The sequence below is a fragment of the Dipodomys ordii genome, unplaced genomic scaffold, assembly GCF_000151885.1.
Source record: "Dipodomys ordii isolate 6190 unplaced genomic scaffold, Dord_2.0 Scaffold76, whole genome shotgun sequence".
NCBI lineage: Eukaryota > Metazoa > Chordata > Mammalia > Rodentia > Heteromyidae > Dipodomys > Dipodomys ordii.
This window is the reverse complement of record NW_012267292.1, coordinates 4,192,892-4,218,508: the sequence shown is the minus strand read 5'-3', so window position 1 is coordinate 4,218,508 and position 25,617 is coordinate 4,192,892. Positions and strand designations below refer to the sequence as shown.

The 25,617-nt window shown below is 40.0% G+C and overlaps 1 protein-coding gene across 1 annotated transcript in view; it reads left to right on the top strand.

Annotated features, from left to right (window-relative positions):
- Window positions 1-25,617, top strand: part of Abca13 (ATP-binding cassette, sub-family A (ABC1), member 13) — a 394,418-nt gene that overhangs the window by 100,395 nt on the left and 268,406 nt on the right. Inside the window, exons 21-28 of the mRNA XM_013024383.1 lie at window positions 442-605; window positions 1,477-1,556; window positions 2,296-2,417; window positions 9,444-9,638; window positions 12,858-13,022; window positions 13,998-14,175; window positions 18,637-18,776; window positions 24,255-24,368. Coding sequence (XP_012879837.1) covers window positions 442-605; window positions 1,477-1,556; window positions 2,296-2,417; window positions 9,444-9,638; window positions 12,858-13,022; window positions 13,998-14,175; window positions 18,637-18,776; window positions 24,255-24,368 — 1,158 coding nt within the window. The remainder of the gene's footprint in view (window positions 1-441; window positions 606-1,476; window positions 1,557-2,295; window positions 2,418-9,443; window positions 9,639-12,857; window positions 13,023-13,997; window positions 14,176-18,636; window positions 18,777-24,254; window positions 24,369-25,617) is intronic.

Genomic DNA, 25,617 nt, shown 5'->3' with positions numbered 1-25,617 from the left:
GTTCATGAGACCCCTTCTCAACAAAAAGCTGGATGGATGCAATGCATAAATCACATGGAAAGCATAAGATAGGTGGATCATGCCCAGATGTGTGCCAGGCAGGAAGCTAGACAGTAGCTCCAAAATAACCAGCAAAAATCAGGGCTGGAGGTATATCTCAGCCATAAGAGCACTTGCCTTCTGCTGTGCATTATTGTCTTGCTGGTTTGGTTAATGGCATAAACAGGAGTGAGGTTCTTTCTTCCTTACTTCTCAGCCAAGAGTTCTTCCTATGCACTTCACAATGTGGCATAATTTTATTCATTCTGTGTCTCAAGATTGCTGAAAATAAGCAATAAACCCTTACAATACACATAACACTGAGTGAGAACAGGTGTTGATCCAGAAACTAGACTAAAGCTATATAACCAAGTATTTGTGTTTCTGATCTATATTTTCTAGGAAATTGAAAAGAGATGGTCGGCATCCAGTCAACTAAATTGTGAAAGTCTTATCAGGAATCTTTCTCAGACCTTAGAACACTTCACAAGCAACTTGGATCACATCACCAACCAAGACTGCATGTGCCAACCCCCACTGGAAACTGTTGAGCAACATGTGCGTGTGTACGTACCAGAGAGGGTCTCACACCTCTTCTCTTTTTCTTCATCAGGAAGATTTCTAGCATTCTCTTTGTGTGTGCTGGTGCTGTGGCTTGAACTCGGGCCCTCACTCTCTCACATAGCTTGGCTTCTTTGCTCAGAGCTAGGGCTCTGCCACTTGAACCACTGGAGCCACGCCTCTACTTCCAGCTTTTGGCTAAGTGGAGATGTGAGTCTGGCAGACTTTTTCTTGGTTGGGCTGGCTCCGGATCTCAACCAGCTCCCAGCTCTAGCATTTTCAAATTGTGAATTTCACCACTGGTCACATACATATTTCTATGTACATTTACAAACAACATCAACGTTTTCTATGACTAAGTTTTCACATGAGCAGCATTAGCCATAAGGCTAACAATTCCAATATGATATTCACCATGAATATATGAGCAGTCACATATTTTAAAATTAATTCATATTTGATTGGTTCTTCTCAGAGTTTTGGGTGCACAGGGACTTTTCATTCTCTAGATGACTTATTTTTTCTACAGAAAGATGTTTGTCTAACACTTGCTATACTAATTTCTCAGATATCCTATGATCCATCCCATCTATTTGCTCCAAATTCATTGAAGAGGCATTTATTATGCATCCTTATTCTCCTGATTCATCGTGATTGGCAGGGGCTCTGAATGGAAAAATATTGAAGTTCTGGTTTTAATGGATGTTCAAAAAATGGTATAAAGGGGACTTAGTGTGTAACTATCAGAGGAATTCTATAGAAATGTATTTTCTTACCCAGCTCATATCCTGGGAACCTAGGCAGCATTATTCATGCCAACATTATGTCTGCTATTTTATCTTGCCTATTTTCATTTTTAATTTTCTACCATTTTAGGTTGGCCAAAAGCTTCAAGGAGAGTTGGTTGTCGGGCAATGCCATTATCTCTTTTCTTAGCAATTTCACTGTCACAGAGGGTAAGTATGTGGTTTTCTAAGTTTGCTTGATTAAAAAGTTAAATTTAGTTTCTCATTCAAATATGGACTCAGAATAAAACATGAAAGAAAGTTATGCTAGACACAATAAAGAACAGTTTAGAATTTAACGGATCTGAAATATCTGGGGTTTATAAGGAAAGTCCTAAAATTCTGGAATATAAAAAAAAATCAAGCAGCAGAAGAAAAACATCTGTGGTCTGGGATTTGTCCTGGTCCCCAAATCCTTGGCTATCTACAAATCTTTCTTTGTCTACATCATCTGCAAAGTTCATAGATCTTTTGTTACATTAACATGCTAAGTCTGAAGAACTCTGGATAATCCTTAGGTCACATTCCATTTGTAAAAATGTGAGATAAGTATAAAACATGGAGACATTATGTTCACATTGCACTCAGTCATTGTTCATTAAGAAAATCTCCTTCTAAAATAAGTTGCAAAATATGCAGGGTTTACAGAGAGCAAAGAAGTGAACAGCAAATACCGTATAAGCCCTGTTCAAATTTATTCATGGTATAAATGATCTCAAGTTCATTTATAACAAATATATTTATTTAATATACTTATTATAATAAATATAAAATATATTGATTTAATACATAATTATAATAAATACATGTATTTAATCTAAATGTATTTATTATGTATTTATGTTTATAAATATATTTGTTATAATAAATATGTAAATATCATTATTTCCTCTTGCTCCACCTTTTTCAGATGTGAAAATAAAAGATTTGATGCGGAACATCACCAGGTTAATGGAAGAGCTTCAATCTTCCATCCACATCTCCAATGAAACCATCCACACTATCTTAGAGGCAAACATTTCCCACTCACAGGTACAGTACTACTGCTTGTACTGGGCCACCTAAGATCCCTCTGTCTAAAAGGTATCGTGTCATTTTTCTTCCTTGCCCTCTTCTTCCTCTCATGGCTGGTGGGATGAGCTCCTTTGTAAATGACATATCCAAAAGCAGAATGGAAAAGAGAGGACTGCAAAGAACCAATGGTTATCATGGTCTAATGCCAAAACCTGAGCCTTTATTGTCACAACTGTCTTTGTTCGAAGTTAGAAAGGACAAAGTTAGTGACAATATTTGTTCTAGTCCTTTCTAATGTTGATTCATGACACCTGAGGTGGGGGAGGTCTCTGCTTGGTTTTATAGATGTTCTAAAATACAGAAATAGCCTCAAATAAAAGCAACTTAAAAGATCTGAAATGTACCACTGTCCTTATGTGGAGAGTTACTGGGTGTAGTCTCACCATCTGCCACTCACGAAGAGAAATGAGTGATGGCAGGTCATGTCATCTCTAAGGTACTGGGTAAGGCAAGCAAAAGGGGCCAAAACTATTAAGCAAAATTGTGATGTGATCGATCATGGAAGAGAGAGCAGATAACTTTCATGTCCCCCATGGCAGATGTCACCTGGGTCCCTAGCAGGTGCTCTTTTCTCCTGTCCTGTCCTGTCCTGTCCTCTCCTCTCCTCTCCTCACCTCTCCTCGCCTCTCCTCACCTCTCCTCTCCTCACCTCTCCTCACCTCTCCTCTCCTTTGTCTTGATATTAGAGCTTGAACTCTTGGCCTTGAGCTCTTGCTTTTTTCCCCCCCTCAAGGCTCTACCACTTGAGCCACACCCCTACTTTCTCCTTTGTTTGCTAATTTGATATATGAATTTGGCAGCCCAGGGATTTGTCTACATTGGATCCCTTCAAACCACAGTCCTCAGATCTCAGCTTCCTGAGTAGCTAGGATTACAGGTGTGAGCCACCAGTACCAGCTGCAGTGCTTTTCTGTGGCAGCTTCTCAGCACGTCCAGTGGAATTTACCTTTTCTACAGGACCCAGAAACCGGTCAACATTTCAATTGACAACTGATTGAATCATTGTGTCATTAATTTCATGTCAATTCTGTATAGTGAAGTACAAGCATGGTAGCGTTAGTAAGAATCAATCTAAGAAATAAATGAGAAGCTAGAAATCCAAAATTTAGTTTATAGTATCTCCAAGTTACTTATAGAAAGTCACATAGGATTTTTTTTTTAAATAAAATGATCAGTTTCAGGTTATTAGGCTGGGAATTTGGGGAATGAATTTTAAGGTGAGGGAAGTTTACAGTAGTGGTAAAATTTCTTCCACTCAGCTCTCAGTTGAAATAATGGCCACTTGTGGCTTGAACTCTAGAGTTATTGCAGCATATAGCAGAATTGGGGCAGGGACTGAATTACTTTGACTAGATACCTAGGATTGCTTTAAGAGAAGTGACAAAGCCCAGTGCTTGTGGCTCATGCCTACAATCCTAGCTACTCATGAGGCTGAGATCTGAGGATTGTAGTTCAAAGCCAGCCTCATCAGGAAAGTCTGCTAAGACTATTATCTCCAATTAACCAATAAAGTGGTAGAGCGCTAGCTTTAAACAGAAAAGCTCAGAGACAGTCCCTGGGCCCTGATTACAAGCCCCTTGACTGATAGAGAGGGAGGTGGAAGAAAGGAGGGAGGGAGGGAGGGAGAGAGAGAGAGAGAGACAACAGATTAGCTAGCTATTTGGGAACCTTTTAAATTTAGCCTTATGAAATATTTTTGGTTTGGGTACAAAGATATTGTTACTTCCTGCCAGCTTTAAACAAGTGGCCACAAGGTGTCGCTGATATTCTACCATGCAAGGTCTGTACTATGTGCTATGAGAAAGCTCAACTTGGTTAAGCAATATAGCCACACTGGGCATCCTGGATGCTTGAGGGAAATCTCTGTGTCTTCTATCATTTCTTACTTCTTTGGAAGTGACAGTAAAGTTACTGTGGGCACTTGAATACTTGGACAGTTAGGGAACTGGGAGGGGTATAAACAAAGTTATATTTTTACTACTCAAATGTATAATGAAGTTATTTGCTTGGATATCTAAGAATATCCATGAACCTACCTGTATCTGCAGATCTACATAGGAATTTGCAGGTGTCACTTTGAGCTTTGATTTGTTTGTTGTTTAGATTTTTACCCTGAGCAACACTCCATTTTTTCTTTTCTTTTTTTTAACATTTAACACCCATTTTTTGTATCATTTTTCTTACTTTTGTCCCCTCCTATTGGCTTATCTCTGGTAGTTTTGATGGCCAGTTTGCAAGTTTATGATATTGGATTCATGGTATAGGCCACTGGTAGGCTGCAGGGACCTTGTAAAATTTCAGAACCTCTGCAAACTCATCTACTTATGATCTTCCTGCTTGCCAGGCTTGAATCTGATATCTGAAGCTCAGAGTCCCCTAAGGAAACCAGCATTCCATGGAGTCAGCACAGCAAATACATAACCAATGATACCCATGGAGGAGAAGAGACTGGGGACATTTTCTGTAGTGCAGATAACACAATGATTGATAGGGGTTGTGGACAGTAGGCAGGCAATGTTGGAGGCCAACTGGAATAATTTGAGAGCCAGAGTTTGGGAAATTGTACCAAATGAGCAGGCACAGGGATGAGCCAAAAGGAGGTTAAGAACAGGCTGATCCATTACTGCCAAGCGATTTCCCTTCCCAGACCTCTTCTCACAACCTGCAATGGGAACTTATAGGAAGCTCTTCTCCCTTGAAAAATCTCCATTCTTGCAGAGCACTGGTGGCTTATACCTATAATCCTAGCCACTCAGGAAGCTGGTATCTGAGGATCTTGTTTGAAGCCAGCTCAGGCAGGAAAGTCTGTGAGATTCTTATCTCCAATTAATCACAGAAAAAGCTGTAAGTGACTGTGGTTCAAATGGTAGAGCACTAGCCTTGATCAGTGTAACTCTTATAGAACTCTCCTCCTCCTCCTCTTCCTTCTCCTCCTCCTCCTCCTCTTCCTCCTCTGCCTCTTCCTCCTCTGCCTCCTCTTCCTCCTCTTCCTCCTCTGCCTTCTTTTTCCTTTCCCCCTTTGGTTAGAGTGGTATTGGTGTTGCTAGGCATGTCAGTCATATCAGCTATTTGTACTTTCACACACACTGTCATTTGCGGCTCACATCTCTAATTCCCCTAACAAACCTTTGTAGTCCCTGGGTGTCATTGTTACTCTGTTGTGTAGACAAGGAAGCTGAGGTCCATTTAGTCATAGTAACTTAGAGATCATGCAGTAAGTGCTGGAGTCAGCTCTTACTAGTCTTGGCTCTACTATAACTCCTTCTGGCTCCTTACTACCAATGTTGCAACCTGTAGCTTCTGTCCTTCTGGACAGATCCTTGTTAGCTCTCTGCTCATCTCTCATAGTTGGCTCCTGAATTTGTCTCTTTATTATGTCAGCAGAGCCGAGCAGAGATGCATTCAGAACAGAGAAATGCCCATGGGAATGTAGAGAATCTGTCCTTTTCTTACCTGACCTCACTTCACTCTTTTATCTTTCAAAGGTTAATTTGGCAGAGTCTCTCTTTCCAATGATCTTGTACTCTGTATGGTTGTATGGTTTTGTTCTAGTCACAAAGGGACCAAGAGTAAGTACCCAGTTCACATGTTTTCTTCATCAAGTCTAAGACTATTAGCTGGGAATAAGTACTGTCTTCTATGCTCTGTTGTAAACATAAGTCATCTTACCCAAAGATGTTTAGTAGACTCTTGCTGAAAGGACAAATACCTCTCTTGGGTATCATGTCTTTTTGTTGTTGTTGTTTTGTGCTAATCACTGAACTCAGGGCCTGGACACTGTCTCCGAGCTTTTGTGCTCAAGGCTAGCACTCTACCATCTGAGCCACAGCTCCCCCTTCTGGCTTTTTAGTGGCTCATTGGACTTTCCTGTCTGTGCTAGAAACTTAAAAAAAATCTAAGTGACTAATAGCAGGAAGATACCTGCCCTGGGATTTAAATCTTCTTGCAGTTTTTCAAGCCAAATACAGATATGTAGATAAACATCAAGAACTCAGCATCTCTCATGATGAGCAAACCTTAACTCAATACACCCGGGTTGTAAATCCAATAGGAGCCATGTTCCCAGCCATGCAAAGGAGTGTTACCTTTTTTTATTCATTTTTTTATTATCTTAATTATTTTATTCATTAACTTGTTTCAGGTGTTCTTCAAAAAGAAGGACAGAATATTAAAAACACAAATTATAAAATTTGGAAAGTCATAGAAATGTGCCACTAGGGTTTGTTGTCTTGTGTATGATGACTGTTGATCCTTCAGAAGACAGGGTGTAAGATGCTCCAGGTCCTTCACTCCCCTGGTGGTTACAAAAGATGGAAAAAAAATTCAATACAAATATTTTTGCTCTAGGAAAAAATTCTAAGAAAGAATGGTCAATTCCAAGACCTTTTCTTGAAACCATGGTGAGACACACAAGGATTTTCATTGGGCCAGCCTGAGTTGATAATCATAAAAAGCTGGGAGCACATTGTCTGGAGTCAAGGGTTTGGCTTTAGCTGGTAAACTTTTCCAGTAAAACTTTTATCTTTGAGCCTAAAGAGGAGCTGTTCTAATAAAAGCCAGCGGGGCTGGACACCAATGGCTCACGCCTGTAATCCTAGCTACTCAGGAGGCTGAGATCTGAGGATCATGGTTCAAAGCCAGCTCAGGCAGGAAAAGTCCGTGAGACTTTTCCAATAAACCACTCAGAAAACTGGAAGTGGCGCTGTGGCTCAAGTGGGTAGAGCATTAGCCTTGAGCAGAAGAGCTCAGGGACAGTGCCTAGGCCCAGAGTTCAAACCCCATGACCAACCCCCCCCGCCCCCCCCAAAAAAAACCAAAAACAGTGGTGGACACCTGTATCCACCAGATCTCTCCTAAGGATTTCCCCTTACCTTCAAAAACCACAACTGGAATTAGAGGCAGCAAGAAAACATCTCTAAAGTGTGCTGCTCCATATATATTCTATATAAATGAAGGGTTGCTTGGTTAATTAATTGTAAAAGCAGATGCTAATTTGAATGTCCCTAGAAGGTACTTTTAGATGAGGTTAACATTTAAATAAGCAGACTTTGGGAAAAATGGGTCATTCTTCCTGGTGTAGTGGGCCTCCTCATCAGTCCCCTGAAGGGCCACGTCATGCCTATAATCCTAGCTTTTTAGGAGGCTCAGATTGTTAGGATCACAATTTGAGGCCAACCTGAGCAGAAAAAATTCACATGGCTCCTTCTCAATGAATTGGCCTTGTGTTAATTGGCAGCATTGGCACACACTTGTTATTCTAGCCACTTCCCAGCCTAACATAGGTGAATTGTGCCCAAGTTCACACCCAGGCATGAAGCAAGATCCCACTGAAAAATGACCATCCCAAATCAGGGCTCAGCAGTAAAAGCATCTGCTTGAGAAGAAGATACTGAGTTTGAACTCCAGTATTCCCCTACCTTCCACACTCCAGCAATCCATAAAGTCCATAAGAGGAAAAAACTATGGAGGACCCTCAGAGAAGAGTTCTGCCTTTAAGGGGCCATCAGATTTGAGGCCATTAATGCTGAAGCAACATCCATGGGTTTCCAGCCTGCTGGACAACTAGGTAGATTTTGTGCTTCCCAGCCCTACAGCTTTAGGAGTCAATTCCTTAAAATAAATTGATGTGTGTGGTTCTTGCTTTATAAGCAAAGCACCTCTCTCTCTTTCTGGTCTCTCTTTGTTTCTCTCACTGCCCCTATGTTTCTCTGTTTCTGTCTCTATCTCTCTAACACCCACACATACACACACACACACACATACACACACACACACACATACACACACACACATATGCACACAAACACACACTTTATTGGGGGCCCTAATAATCCTTGATGATTTCTTAATGACTTTCTTCTGGGAATTTTTGGCATTGGAAACAGCTGGTGAGTCCCAGGTTGTCACAGAACTCCTAAAAAACATGGATGGTAGTTCCACATGTAGGTCTCATTTGAGTAGAATGTCTCATAATGATTGTGCTCATTAGAAGAATAACAGTACCATATAAGGTACAGTTGGTTTTGTTTTTATTTTGCTTTTTAGTTTTATCAACAATGTCACTCAGTGAAAGACATATTCAAGCTGCAGTCCCTGACTCTGGCATGTAAGATTGATAAAGGAGGTTCTGTGGTTCTCTAATGGTCTTTCCTCTGAGCTTTATTTACTTCCTCTTTTTAAAATTGATGATGACAAACTTGGTAATCCCATTTTAATCAGGAAGTAGAGGAGGCAAAAACTAGTTTCACACTGTTAGCTGAACAAACAGATAAACTGAAAGCAAAGGGGAAGACTCAGCATCAAGCAAGCAAGACCCAAACTCCAAATATGAGGGCAGGGGTTGGGAGCATGGGGTAGAGTGGGTGTGCACTCTGAGGTGAGCCTCACTGGGAGAGGAGTAAAGGGTTGTGCCATTGTGTTCTGAGCACTCAGGGCAAGCAGTAGAAGCAGTCAGAGAATGACATGTGATTTCAGCAATAGGTTTATTCAAAATGTTGAAGACTTTATTGTTGTATCTTGAATGTTTCCCAAAGGCCTGGTCTCCAGCCTATAGTTCTGCTAGTGGTAGTGGAACTTCAGAAAGTTGGGCCTCATGGGAGGAAGTTAGGTCATTGGAGGAGACATTGGGATCATGACCCACCATATCTTTCTTTTCATTTGCTGATGTTCCTGAGATGAACAGTTTTGCTCAATCATGATCTCCCTATCTGCATTTCCACAGGCTCAAGGACAATCAGCCAATGGATCAGAAATTGAACCCTTTGAATCCAGCAGCCACAATAAATGTTCTCTCCTTTTTTATTGTTTATCTGAGGTATTTTGTCACAAAGATGGAAAGCTGAGTAAGACAGACCTGTATGCAGGTGACTCTTCAACACATCTTCAGAACAGGTTCCCAGGTAGCCAGGAGGAAGCAGAATGTGAGGAGCTGAAGCTCAAAATGTCCTTGTTATGCTCACTTCTTATCCTTGTGCTTTGAAACAGATTCTCACCAGTGTCCTCACTGCAGCTTTTTCTGGAAAGTGTGACCAAAAAATTCTTCATCTCCTGCTGACATTTCCTGAGGATGAAAAGTCTTGGCTTGCTGTGAAGGAGCTCTGTGGCTTGCCTGGGTCTGTAGTATATACTCTGATTGTGGCCATGAGTCAGAACCTGAACCTGCGGACTTTTGTTTACAAAGTAAGGAGGAGGGGTTGTTGGGGCAGAGGATGCTGCTGCCTGGCTGTGCAGAATCAATCATCTCATCCTTGATATCCTGGGAGATTGGTTCCAGGATCTTCCTTGGGTACCAAACTCCAAGGATGCTCAAATCTTTTACATGAAACAATGTGGCATTTCATTAAACCAGTGCACATCTTCCTGCACTCTTTAAATCACCTCTAGATGACTTACAATGCCGAAGACCTAATAAAAGTGATGTAAACTGATGTACATAGTTTTAATGCTGTCTGTAGGCTATCTGTATTTTTAAAAATTAAAAATGTTTAATGCTAGATGTAGGATTTTTTTTAATGCTGGAACTATGGCTTGGGCACTTGAACCCAGGGCTTTGTGCTCTCACTTGGCTGTTTTGCTCAAAGTTGGTGCTCTGTCACTTGAGCCATAACTCTACTTCTGGCTTTTTGGTGATTAATTAGAGATGAACATCTTATGGACTTTTCTGCCAGGGCTGGCTTTGAATCTTGATCCTCAGATCTCAGCTTCTTAGTAGCTAGGATTATAAGTGTGAGCCACCAGTACTGGGCTAGAGGCAATTAAAAAAAAAGATGTTTTTAGTCAGTCTCAGTTGATGGAATCCATGACCAACTGTACTCTCTGTAGCCTGATAACAACAAGGAGGGATACTGTGGGAGACTCAGCCACTTCTAGGGTTACCTTATGGTAACATTTTGTAGGACATCTGTGGAGATAGGCCCTTTGGGATATTTGGCACAGTTGTTGGCAATCTATACATTAAGTGAAGAAGACCAACAGCATCCAACATCACCCAAGCCTAGTGTCAGGTTTCCTTCCTCCCTCTGGGCTAGCTTCCTGGAGTATTGAGGGCAGCTAAGGTAAACCCGGTTCACGCAGAGCTGCCAGAGGATGGCAGTTACACTGGCCCTTTCCTTCTCCGTGGCCTGGGTTGTGGCCTCTGTTCCATAGTCTCTATGGTGTCTCCAGCTATCCTAGAGTGGTCCTGGGGAAGGGACTGGGCACATTAGCCTCTTATCCCTGCCAGCTCCTCACTTGCCCCACAGTGGCTCTTCACACAACAGGATAGCTCTTTAGCTGGAGGAATGTGAGGATGGTAGCATCTCCAGGAAAGAAGTAAAAGTGGGAGGTGAGTAGGGCTGGAATGAGGCCTAACCCAGCTGGGTTGATCTTGTTTTCAGGCTGTCCTTCCTGGAAGTTCTTCTTCCTGGCTTCCACGTGAGTGCTTATCCTATCATGTCCAGAAGCCTCAAGCCTGACCCTGGAGGAACAGCATTGCTTTAGTTTCTCCTTAGGATTTTATATCACAACATCTGGATTAACCTGTAAGGTTATAGGATATGGCAAGGTGGCTATGGTCACTCCATGTCTGGGACAAGTCTTTGGTTAGGAAAGGGTAGATTTGCTGTTTCAGCCATTCATAGTCTCCATCCCTTTTATTACTCCAAGTCTTGTTTTCAATTTTTCTATCTTTAGGTAGTTGTACAAAGGAGTTTCGATTCAATATAACAATATGAGTACAATATATCTTGATCAATGTCATCCCTTCCATTATTCTCTCCTATTTCTCCCAACTGTACTTATCCCCTCAAGTTTCATATTTGTATACTGGATATTATGACTATATTCTCCCACCTTCCCTCTCTCCATTCATCTGCCTCTTTTTCCCTTGACCATCTCTACTCCAGACAACGTATGTCTCAGCTTGTTAATATTCATGCTGGTAAACTATCAGTGAGTCATTCAAAGGAATTACAGCACTGCAATCCTCCCATGGTAAATACCATACTTTAGACAATGTATGTATATGTGCATGTGACCATGTATATGTTTTCATATATGTTTATAATTTAGATCTAACTTCCATGTTTGAGAGAAAACATGTGCCCATTTTTTTCTCTCTGAGCCTGACTTACTTCACTTAATATAATGATTTCCAGGTCCATCTATTTTGCTGCAAACGACATAATAATACTATTCTTCCTGATGGATACGTAAAATCTACACACACACACATACATATATGAATTTTGAAAGGGAAGTAATAAGCAAACAAAAGGCCATACCCATGGATTCTCCTGATTGAGTTGTGTTTCTTGTCTTATGGAAATTTGTAATGCTTATGAGGCCCCAAAGGTCAGCTGCAGGAATAGAACTCTAAGAGCAGGAAGAACAAAGGATCTGTGACCACCGAGTTTCTCACTCCAATGGGGAAACTAGAAATCCTACATGCAATTAATATGCCAAGGAAAGCGATTTGGTTTGCTCTTATTTTTGCCACCTATGGAAAGAAAATTAAAAAAAATATGTATCCATTCATCCAACAAGTACTAACTGTGCAGCTAGTACCGTCAGCTGTTTCTTCTTCATCAGCTGCATAAATGAGAGACAAAAAATAAGGTTACACCTTTGTGGAATTCACATTGTAGAACTGAGAATGCGAAAATTGAAAGGTAGTAACAGCACAGTGAGTTTTCAAGGACTCTATAACAGTTTTTTTTTCTTTTTTAAGGAGCCTGCCTATATTCCTAGCCCTATACCTGAAAACTCAGGAAACCTATCTCTTTGAGCTTGTTTTCTTTCCCACAAAATCACCACATCCCCAAGGTGTTAGGACTGAGACGATGAAGTGTTGTGATCTAAGTAAAAATCTTCTTTGTATTTTTGTTTTGTCTTGTTTTGTTCTTTGGTGGTACGAGGGTTTGAATTCAGGGACTTGTGCTTGCTAGGTTTGCTTTCTTGGTCAGTACTCTACCATCCGAGCCACACTTCCAGCCTAGCTTCTTGCTGGATATTTTGGGGCTGGATATAGACTGCCCAGGCTAGCTCCTCCAGATCTCATACTCATAGCTAGGAATATAGGTGTGAGTCACTTGCACCCTGCTTTTTAAGCCTTGTTGATATTAGTCATTTTAAAGATGCAAAGAAATATTTTTAAAAATGATTTGAATTTTAACTATGATTAGATTTGTTCTTGGTTTATATATTAAAAATATAATACGGGTACAATTTAATATGCTCCCACCAAAATGCCAGATTTATAGCCTTTGAATTATAAAAAGTTTTAAAGAGCATATCAAACATATCTTAGAACTGCAAGAGAGAATAGAAACAAGTAATCAAGTTTTCACTGCTCCAAAGATGCTTGTGAGAGTAAAAATAATGCTGGTTATTTTTCTCTTTCTCTCTTTTGTTGGTCCATAGGCTCTGATACCTCCTGAAGCAAATGGCCTGCTCAAGTCCCTGTTGGATGTCATTTCCAGCCTCAACTCCCTGCTTGATAGAGCCCAGCATGTATTCCAGTACCTTCCAGAATTTCTTCACTCATTGAAAATCACTGCCTTGCTAGATATGCCAGACTTTCCACAGGTGTTTGATCTTTGCCCTCCAGGGACATGGTTGAATTTGCTCTTCTTTGTATTTGCTTCCTCTTTCCTTTATCTTCCAAAATTTAAAAATTGTACTAGACAACAACAGATAGGCACAAGAAGATCTTTAAGTGGTGCTTGAGGCAAGGCTTTGAGAGAATATGTCTTGGAATCTCCCTAATAATGGGGTGGACAAACAACCACTAATGTGGAAGTTGGAAAAGTTCATGCTTTGTCTATTACGAAGTCAATTATTAGCATAAGTGAGATTTCAAGGACCTGTTTCACTTAATTCTGAAAGCAAATTGCTTTCAAGAACCTTAAGACATTTATTTACATATAAATAATTGGCTTACAAATTACAGATCATTTTCTGCTAATGCAAACACACATTTGAATTAGGTTCGTGGCTTGATATTAGTTTTTGCTTGTAGTCTGCCTCTGATGGAACTTCATCAGAGGTATGTACGGAGGGGGGGATCATGAACAGCTGGAGGTTTAAAATGAAGATCCAGAAAGTGAGGGGCTTGATCCTCCTGGAGGCAGTCTGATCATCAATAATAATTTAGATAGCTATCAACAATTAGGGTAATTTGGCAGTCTAAACATGAATTAAGAGTATTACATTAGGGATATTTTATAGATTAATGCTTTATTACTTGACAAACAAGGACTTATTTGTGTACCAAAGAGAAAGAGAGGCACACACACACACATAGACATACACACAGACACACACACACACACACACACACACACACATACACACACAGAGGTGAGAGATTTCCCAGCAAGTCACTGCAGCCATTGGAATGGTATCCCAAGGACAAAAAAGACTAAAGCAAATATTCTATTCTTTCAACTTGTTCAACACTTTATGTATTTAGTCAAAGAAAGGATTATGCTGTCATAAGTCTTTTGGAAACTTATTTTTAAGTAACTGTGTAATTTCAATTTATTTTTCTTATGTGTCCAGATTTCACAGAATGGCCAAGCTAGAAGTTCAGCCTTTGATTCTTTCCAGTCCATGATGAAGCTGGTTTGTAAGGATCAAACATCTTTTCTGAGCAATTCGAACATGTTCATTAACTTACCCAGAGTCAATGCACTCTTGGAAGATGACAAAGAAAAGTTCAACATTCCTGAAGACTCAAGTAAGACAATAGTAATACATGGTTAGGTTTATCGATAATTGGACTTATATATGTCTGTATGGAAGACGGATTGGTAAACACCAGCATCCAATTGGCTCCATCATTTTTAATGGGATCACTAGGAGCTGGCATAACAATTGACATAGAAGCCCCAGTCCTTGAACACAGGCTAAGCCTTTCATGTGTGTCACCAAACATCTGAGTCTGAAATACTTAACACACCTGAAACCACAGCCCCTTGCGGATCCCCAGTTGAGTGGTGTTAGTGAGGGATCCGAGGGTAAAAACCTCAGACACCATTTTGACCTTTGCAAAATGGCAGTATTCTACATGGAGAACTTATTAAGTAGCCTTCTACCAATTTGTTTTACATAGACCTTCATTTCAAATGAAAGCAGATTGGTGAATAATTTTCTAGTCCCACTTTCAGTGAACAATAATGATCATTACCATCATTTTATCTAATATAATAATAATAATAATAATAAAATTTGGTGATGCTGAGGTCAAACCTGGTGACTGATGCATGCCAAGCAACACTCTAAACCTGAGCTACATATCCATGCCAGTGAATACCTTTTATTTTATTTATCTTTTTGGCTGTACTGGGGTTTGAATTTGGAATCCTGCTTTTGCTATGCACGAACTCTATGACTTGTGTTGTGGGGCTGAACTCTGGGCCTGGGTGCTGTCCCTCAGCTGTTCAGCTCAAGGCTAGCACTCTACCACTGGAGCCATAGCGCCACTTCCGGCTTTTTTGTTTTTTTCTGGTTATGTGGTGCTGAGGAATTGAACCCAGGAACTCATGCTTGCAAGGCAAGCGCTCTACCACTGAGACACCTTCCCAGCCCCACTTACAGCCCTTTTTGATATGAGTAATTTTTCAGATTGGATTTTATATTATGCTTGGGCTGGCTTGGACCACGATTCTGTTATTCATACTTCCTGCATAGCTAGGATAACCAGTGCATACCACCATGCCCAGATTTTTATTGATTATGCTTGGCTGGCCTTGAACCATGATCCTTTCAATTTCTGCCTCCCAAGCAGTTAGGATTATAAACATGAGCCACAGTACCCTTCTGGCTTTCATTAGAAAGGCAGACTAAACACATTGGCAGGGATTTTGGGGTTCAGGCATTTCAGGTCTCCTCTGCCTCAGTGTACCCAGTTATGTGTCTTTGGTCACATTTTTAAAATCTCTCTGAACCATGTTATTAGCATCCAAAGCATGAACATGTAACATCTAGAAGAGTAATGGAGATGATGTTTAGCAGAGTGGTATAAAAGTATCCTCTGCTGCATAACCAGTCACCACTCAGTGGCTGAAGACATGATACATTCACCATGTCGTAGCTTTCTGAGGCCAACATCTACCACTGGTTCTTTGCTCCTTTGCTCAGATCTTACAGACGTTGACTGGCCTGTGGCCTGTGCTGGGTTGGACTGTGAGGTGCTCAGGTAGTTCTCTTAGCTGCACAGTTGCTCAAGTCACATCAAGACCCATATGAACATGTTGTTGATGCTTCCAGTCCGTTTGAAAGAGTTTACCTGATTCTTAGTCAGGATACCTGATGGCTCGGCCCAAAACTAACTTCAATTCAAGAGATGAAAGGACCTGAATGTTGCAGTCATTGCATTCACAGGCTCTGTCTTCACTCATTGCGGCCCCCATCCTGCAAATAAAATCTCCCAGGAAAATAAGAATTCTAGGAAGCATCTTAGAATTCTTCCTACCATACTCAGAATGTACAGTAGACCTGAAAACAGAAGCACCAATGGGACTGGGGAAGGAGAAGTGGAAAGAAATAGGTAGAGAACGAAGAGGTAGATACAATGCTTTTAGAGCTTCCTTAAAAGCTAAGGCCAGGTGGTTGGAGATTTGTCCCAGTTGGTAGAGAACTAGCCAATGAACAAAAGTGTCAGGTACTGAGTTCAAGGTCCAGTCTTGAACCTAAAAAAAGAAAGAAAGAAAAGAAGCTGTAGGCCAGTGTGTTCCATAGCTGGTAGATAATTTGGATAGCAGTTAATACTGGAGTAATTTGGTAGTAGAAAGGCCTATTCAAGTATTTATGTTTAATGATTTGGTTATCTTTTTCTCTAATCCACTTTATTTCTTGTGTTTTGTATTTGAATCTTGAGGACGATTGATTAACCCCATCTACCATTCATCTATCATCCATCCATCCATCCATCCATCCCTATCCATCTACCCAGTCCTTCCACTTACACTGAGGACCAATTTTGTTGGTACTTACATGCATACACACACACACACACACACACACACACACACAGAACTATATATATATATATATAGTGTCTATATTTTTCTAAAATAAAAATCACTGCCATCCATACTAAGCTTGAAGTTGAAAGAGCAAATAGTTAAAAATACACAACGTCTATATTTAACTTACAATGTCTTACATAATTGTATAGTTAATTTATATTTTAGTAAATTATTTTACTGTATTAGAAATTTGCTTGCTTTTCTGCTCACATGGAGACTTCTGGAAGAATGAAATTAATACTTCATAATGATTACCACAGCTGGGTCTTGGTGGCTCATACCTTTATGAATTAATTCAGGGAGATGAGACCTATAGGATTGAAGTTCGAAGCCAGCCTAGGCAGAAAAGTCCATGAGATTCCACCTCCAAAATAACCAGCAAAATGCAAGGCTAGAGGCGTGGTTTAAGTGCTAGAGTACCAGCCAAACAAGTCAAGCAAGCTCCAGGCTCTGAGTTCAAATCAGCAAAACAAATTACCAACCAAACATCACAAAATAACTCTTTGTAACTTGTACATTACAAACCATTTAATCAAAACTAATATAATTAGTCCTGTTTAAATTTTCTCTTTTTTAGTAAAAGAGCTACTTATATTGACAATCCATTATTCAAACCTTATAATATTTCATCACTGAACATTCTGGTAATGAATTGCCAACTTGTTTAGACAATTTATTTAAGTACACTTTTAATTTAACTAGTGTAGTGAGGAGGCCTATCAGAAGTGTTTTTTGTGAAAATAAGATGCTTTCACATAACAAAAGTAACACGGTTGACAGTTCTGCATCAGTGTATCAGAGAAAATCCGGAAGTTACTTGTAAAGCTGAGTCCATAAGATGGTAACCAGGTGTTTTCAATATTGTGACTATTGAAATGAGAAATTTCTTATTCTAAAACAGATAAAAAACATCTCACTTTTAAATGTCAATGCCATCACTTTCTGAGAGTCTTAATTTTTTATGTTTCTTTTATGTCATGGGAACAAACATAGCATCCTAAAGTTTCAGAGATTTGTATGCTTGTTTTTTATTTTTGCCAGTACTGGGGTTTGAATTCAGGGTCTCAAGCTTGTTCAACTTTCTTGTTTGACTGGTGCGCTGCCACTTTAGCCACACCTCCATCTTAGCTTTTGTTGATTGTTTGGTCATGGGGTATCATAGACTTTTCTTTTTTCTTTTTTTCTTTTTTCTGGTCATGTGGCCTGAACTCTGGGCCTGGGCACTGTCCCTCAGCTCTTCAGCTCAAGGCTAGCGCTCTACCACTTGAGCCACAGTGCCACTTCCAGATTTTTCTCCTTATGTGGTATTGAGGAATTGAACCCAGGGCCTCATGCATGCAAGGCAAGGACTCTACCACTGAGCCACCTTTCCAGCCCTATCATAGATTTTTCTGTCCCAACTGGCTTCAAACTGAGATCCTTCTGATCTCAGCTTCTTGAATACCGTATATTACAGGCATGAGCCACTACTACTGCATTCTAAAGTTTCTGAGTAAATGACATCTGCTGAAGAAAGGAATATAAAAATACTTCTTGTGGCCCGGCATTGGTGGCTTACACCTGCAATCCTAGATAGTCAGGAGGCTGAGATCTGAAGATCTCCGCTCAAAGCCAGCCCAGGCAGGAAAGTCCGTGAGACTCTTATCTCCAATTAACCACCAGAAAACCGGAAGTGGTAGTACTATGGCTCAAGTGGTATAGCGCTAGACTTGAGCTGAAGAGCTGAGAGGCAGTGCCCAGGCCCAGAGTTCAAACCCCATGACCGAAAAAAAAAAAACTCCTTGTGCCAGATGCCTGTGGCTCATGCCTGTAATCCTAGCTACTCAGGAGGCTGAGATCTGAGGATTGTGGTTCAAAGCCAGCCCAGGCAAGGAAAGTCCATGAGACTCTTATCTCCAATTAACCACAAAATGCAAGAAGTGGAGCTATGGTTCAGGTGGTAGAATGCTAGCCTTGAACTAAAGAACTCAGTGACAGTGCTTAGACCCTGAGTTGGAGCCCCAGTACTGGTACAGAAAAACACTCCTTGTTTACTTCCCCTGTTCAGATTTGTGTCATGAAAAAATATCTGAATCACTCAACTAAAAGTATGCATATGGATATGTATAAAAGTTTGCTGTTAATCTGGATTTTCTGCCTTTACTTTTTTCCTCTTTTAATTATGACAGCACCATTTTGCTTGAAGCTTTATGAGGAAATTCTACAGTTTCCGAATGGTGCTTTGGTGTGGTCCTTCCTAAAACCTATACTACATGGAAAAATATTGTATACACCAAACATTCCAGAGATTAATAAGGTCATTCAAAAGGTATGTTGAGACAAATGAAAATCTTACACACCTGATGCATGATATTCTGGAAAGAAATGTTTGCCCATGTCCAATATAATTATTATATGCACTACATTATAATTTTTTTTAAAACTGATTATAATTCATTTGCCCCCTGGCTTTCCTGTTCCTCTGATCAAGTGTTAACTTGTGGAGTTCTTTCTTAAAGGACATTGTAGAGGCAGTGAATAATACTTAGAATCACTAAGTCAGTGAACTCATACGACGTTAATATTAAAGGCAAGGACAATTAGACAGGATAGGTTTAGGTTGAGCACAGGGGAATAGTTCCACAAAAGCAGACAGAAACAGTCAATTCTACTTTGCTTGATATTCCTGGTAGTTAAGACTCAGAGATGTACTCCCCAACCCATATGCTAACTGTTAGCCTTTTGGTGAGTGATGATTTCAAATTGAGTGGGGCTTTGCCTGACCTTCTGGAGAATAAGGTGAGAGGAGAAGGTCCAAAATTTTCCAGAAAGAATTTCTCCATGGTTTGTTTTTGTTTTTCCCTTCTTTTCCTGGCTTATTTAATTTCTCCAATCTACTTTATGATTGTTTGCAATTTCTTTAAAAAATAATTGTGTCACATTGTCCTGATGTCTTTACTTGTCTGATTCCTTTTTAAATGATCAGGTTTTATTTTCTTGTGAACCTGCAGGTACCTTGAAAAGGGGACACTATGCCGGAGACATGAGATGCTTTGAACTTAATGGCAAACACAAGAGATGAGATACACATTAAACTAACTTCCAAGTTTCTAATAGTGTCAACGACTTAAATGTTAAGAGTGCAATATGGCTGCTGTTGGCTCACATCTGTAATCCTAGCTATTGAGGGGCCTGAGATCCTAGGGTCATAGTTCAAAGCCAGCCCTGGCAGTAAACCCTGTGAGAGAGACTCTTATTTCCAATTAAGCACCCAAAGAAGTCTGAAGAGCTGTAGCTGCTCAGGGACAGCAGCCAGGCCCTGCGTTCAAGCTCTAGGACCAGTGCGTATGCACGTGCACACGCGCACACACACACATACACACACACACACACAATCCAAAAGAGTGTTGTATGATCATATGGTCAGTTAAGTCACTGCTGACTACAATCACTTACATAACATCTCTTTTTCCTGCCTTTGCGCACAATGAGGTCAGAGTGAGTCTCCTGAAAGCTGGCCTCTTAGCCCAGGGACGTTAGTGATCACAACCTAGTCTCAGTCCTGTTTATAAGCCTTTTTGCTTTCAATCTTGAAAATGATTTTGCCAAAAGATTGGACTTACAATGGAACGGTAATGATTGAGGTATTAAGTTATGGCATACAGTAGTCACTCTGTCCAGTGGAGCCCAGGATGAGTCCACAGCTGTGCTGAGGCTGGCGGCTCAGGCCAAGGCAGGGCCCAAGTCAGGGTGAGGCGATTTTCCTCATGGGATAAATCTTAGAATTTTGCAAAGTTTAGGAACTTCGTAGGAAATGGCCCTATGACACAGTCTTACTTTAGATGTACAATTTAAAAAGAAGCTATAGTTTATTTTTACAATTATGTTATACACTATTAAAATGTTAATATTATCAACGTGTTTCTATATTGTTCATATTATGTTATATGATTTTTCACAACAATAATTAGTATGATGACCTTTGCTTTGGAAATGCTCATCAACTGGAAACAAAGCAAAGGCCAACAGACATAATAAATGATTAATCTCAATTGATCTCTTCAAGTTGGGGTGGGTTCTGGGCATCAGCGTGCAAAGATTTCACTGGCTCTTGCTTGGTCTCTTGTTGGATTTTGCAGTCAGAATACATACCTTTGCCAAGGTCTCATGAAGGGGCAGACATGACATTTGAACCTGATCTGTTTTATTACACAAACAAAGTATTTAGGGTTTTTTTTGCTTTACTGAAGTGCTTTTCCTCAAGGGGATTCACATGTGAATAAAATCCAGTTTATCCTCTTGGAGTCATTGATCAGGATATGAAGGTGAGGGTCCAAGTGACAGTGTGGATGAGGAAGAGACTTCCTCTGAGAGGACCCTGCTCAAGCCAGGCATATAAAGAGATAGGCTGACTTTTCATGTCATCTCTCTAGCATAGTAGATTCTCATTGGGTCTGAACTGAGAGAGGAGAGCAAGTAGAGTTTTACATGTCATTGCCCCAATTTCCATGGAACAGTTATTTCTATAAGTTTTTGTTTCATATTTATTTTTAAATGCTGGTCCTTGGGCTTCAACTCAGGGCTTGGACACTGTTCCTGATTCTTTTGCTTGAGGTTACTACTGTTCTACCACTTGAGTCACAGCTACACTTCTGCCTTATTTGATAGTTTATTAGAGTTAAGTGTCTCATGGGCTTTCTTGCCCAGGCTGGCTTTGAACCACAAATCTCAGATCGCAGCCTCCTAAGTAGTTAGGAGCACCCAGCATTCTTTCTGTGAGTTTTAAGGTACCATTGATACTTTCTCAAAGATTATTTTCATCTCACAAGAAAACCAGGTGGGGTAGGTGTTATTAAACCCATTTTACTTACTAACTATAGTAAGAATCGGTTAAGTTTACATTTATATTTGCATTATCAACTAGGAAGTGAAAGTCCATGATTCACATTAATGTTTAGTAAACTTAAACAGCCTAGATTCTTTGTTATGTCTTAGTTATCAAGTAATAAGGATCCTGTACACTAAGGATACCTTTACTGTCTTCGTTTGGGATGCTGCTTAATTAGTTATAGAAATTGACACCATGCTTATGGCTTTGAGTAGGAAGGTGTGGCATTTCACCCTTCTGAATTCCTTCAGAGGTACTTCTTTGGGAGGATGAAAATGAAGTCAAAGATGAAGACAGAACTATTTCTGTTTTTATAATTGAATGGAAATAAAGCCTGATGATTAAGTAACTCACGTAGAAATGGAAATGCTTGGTTTGGATAATGATCAAGATGAAAAATGTCAGGGAGTAGTAGTTGCCCAGGCCTGGACTCTATAAATACAGCCAGCAGAGCATGGAGACCAGGAGTTCTGCACTGGGGACTGTTTACATGGATGGAATGATGCATGAAGGAGATTCAAGACCTCCAGGCTGAGGTCATCCCCAGAGAGTCCTGCAGCGGGAATAGAATTCATAGCAATCTGCTTTCTGACCTTAGGCATCTAATCAGTGATCTAAGAGCATGTTGTCAGCCTGGAGCAAGGTGCTCAAGTGGGTGAAAATGTTCGACCTAAAACATTTTATCAGATCTCAGGAATGTTGCCCCAAGTAGAAATAATTACAGTTTATGATGAGATATGTTTGATATAATCCTCTATAAAACAGCAGGATTCAAAAGCTCTATCAGTAGGCCTATGGATCTACTCTTTCTGTGAGATTAGATGTTGTCCAGACCTGGAGATATTTAGATGTCCTTCTTTTCCCCTTAGAAGTTGTATGTCTGTGAGCTTCTATTACTCTAACTTTCAGTTCCAGTTAATAACTGTAACTACCACTATGAAATGGAGTCTCGGCTCTGCCCACTTGACCACCAATCGCTTCCTCCAGATTGCTGAGGAAATTTTCTCAGAATCTTGTGACCAGTCAAGGACTCAACTTATTTTCTCCAACTCATGAACTTTTCTGGATTGTTCAGTCCTTGTTGAAGGAGAGTATGTCCAGCCTTTCTGTTTGTCTGGGAAGGCCAGGTCCCTTTAATAAAGGGACTATAGAGTGCCCTTTCTCCTTTCCTCCATCTTTCCACCCTCTAACCTCTCCTTTTATCCATCCACTCAACCACCCACCCAGTTATCCATCCATTTACCCAATCATCCATCACTCCATGTATCCATGGATGCATCCATCTATTCCTGCATTCATCTGTCCATCAAGATGGTGAAGAATTATACTATTTTAAGTTTGAAATGTGTTGAGTGGAAATGGGAGCTCTTCCCTCTTTATTTCATTTAAATTATTTTCCTTAGGATATAGGATAGACTCTTTTTATTCTGGGCTATATAGTTGCATACCTTTTTTCTGTGGGTCTATGACTATAATTTTTATGACTTTTTTGATGTCATCTTTTTCATCATTCGCCTCTATCTCTCCAAACTCCACCCATCTCCCAGATTTACCTGATTCAGTTTTTGCATATGTACGTGGAATACTGTGACTGCCACCCTTCCCCTCTCCTCTGCTTTCTTTTAGACCATACCCAGTCACCAACACATGTTCAGCTTCCTGTTATTACTAAGACAGCTGTTCAGAGTAGTTGTACCACTGGAATTCTCTCCGGCACAAACAATACTTTATTTTTTTTTTTGTCGGTCGTGGGGCTTGAACTCTGGGCTTGGGCACTGTCCCTCAGCTCTTCAGCTCAAGGCGAGCGCTCTACCACTTGAGCTACAGCACCACTTCCGGTTTTCTAGTGGTTTATTGGAGATAGGAGTCTCATGGTCTCTCCTGCCCGGGCTGGCTTTGAACCGCGATCCTCAGATCTCAGCCTCCTGAGTAGCTAGGATTACAGGCGTGAGCCACCAGCGCCCGGCCAAACAATACTTTATTAACATACATGTGTATATGTACATTTGACCATGTATATAATTACATATATATGTTTATATATATTTATAATGTATATGTAACTTCCATAGATGGGATAAAATGAATCTTTTGTTTTTCTGACCCTGACTTAGTTTATTTAGCATGCTTTTCTGGGTGTTACTTCTTTCCCTGCCGATGAACATATTCTTCCTGATGGATGATACACATTTTTAATAATTTTTAAATGGTTATTTTTCATTTATTTTATTATTTTTTTTTGTTGGTCATGGGGCTTGAACTCTGGGCCTGGGCACTGTCCCTCAGCTCTTCAGCTCAAGGCGAGCGCTCTACCACTTGAGCTACAGCACCACTTCCGGTTTTCTAGTGGTTTATTGGAGATAGCAGTCTCACGGTCTTTCCTGCCTGGGCTGGCTTTGAACCGCGATTCTGAGATCTCAGCCTCCTGAGTAGCTAGGATTACAGGCGTGAGCCACTGGCACCTGGCTTATTTTATTAATTTTATCTTTATGTGGTACCAAGGAATTGATCACAGGGCCTCATGCATGCTGGACAAGCATTCGCCCACTAAGTCACATTCCTTGCCCATATATGATATATATTAAGAAACATATATATATATATATATATATATTATTAAGAAACATACAAACACATATATTTTTCATCAATTTATTGAAGGGAATCTGAGCTGTTTCTATCACTTGGCTATGGTAAATAGTGCAGCAACAAATATGGATATGCAAGTATCTTTATTGTCTCCTGACTCATACTGAAATTTTTTTGCTGTCAAGAGAAGTGCCAGGCAGCCTGCAGAGGGTGATAGAGGTTTTTGCTCTTTCCTATATGCTTCTGTGCCTATAGCTGCTACAAGACTGAAGACTTATTCTAATGTAACAATGACCTAAAAAAACTTACAACGTGTGCTTCATTTTGTAGGCCAATTATACTTTTTATTTTGTGGACAAGCTAAAAACTTTATCAGAAACAGTGCTGAAGATGTCCAGCTTTTTCCAGGGAAGTGGAAATGGACAGATGTTCAACCAGTTGCAAGTGAGTAGGGGCTGCGTTCCAGGCTACTACCTGCTTGGGTCTATGTAAGCCTTGCAGCAGCCTTTCAGATGATTGTATAAGGTGGTAGCAAACCTGGTTTTCCTAGATGACTTTTAAAAACTTTTAAAAATTTATTTGTTGTTACTGTCAAGGTGATGTACAGAAGGGTTATAGTTACATAAGTCAGATAAAGAATACATTTCTTTTTGGACAAATGTCACTCCTTCCCTCTCTCACCCCACCACAAGTTGTATAGTTCATTTTCCACGTAGTATCTGGTGAGCCTCACTACCACATTTGTTCACCCTTTGTACCACTCACCCTTCCAAAAACAGATAAAGTAATAAACAAGACAAAAGAAAATGAAACCAATAACAACAAACAAGAAAAAAATCCTCTGGTTTCCATTTCCTGGAGTTAATTTGGATATATATTATTTTATGTGATCAGATACACACAACTATTGCACCTTTGTAATCCTCTCCTAAGAATATCTTCCTTTTAATTAATTAATTAATTTAGTATATATGAGTTGCACAGAGAGTTTTTTAATTCTATTTTTATACATGATAGAATGCATTTTGATCAAATCCAACCTTTTTTGATACTCTTCTGTTTCATTTTAGGTGCATGTTATCTATATACAGGGATTTTAGTATGATACTTCCATACATGTATATAATATTCAGTGATCAAATTCACTCCCTGTATGACTTTTATCTCTAGTAAAATTGATGTAGAGTTGAATACATGTGAAAAATTTAGATATCACAGATTGTTAACTGTGTTTCTCCTAGCATTGGAATCACATTCAGGGAGAACTGTCTTTGGGTTTGGAGTGAAGTCTCAATCTGGTTCTGCCACTAGATGGTGTCATTTAGTGCCTTTGGGTGAAGCTATAAATTCTGCCTTGGGCTTTTCCCACCAGTAAAAGTTAATAGTTATTTCTTCATGGGAATGTCTCTGAGATTAAATGACATAATTGCATAATAAACTACTCTGTAGATTATCCAGCAAGCAACTAATGCCCAATGAAAGAAGATAAATAAGATTTAAGAAAGAACAAACAGATTTCATAATAAAGTCTTGTCATCCTCAGACAAAATTAGTAAGGGCGAATATGAGCAGTAAAAAGGTCTGACACAGGCAGTACACATTACCTAAGAATTCATAAACTGAAGCTTCCATGTTGTAAAGTTAAATGGTGAAACAGGTATTCTCTAAGGAGCTAGTGTAGTCTAGAATTAAC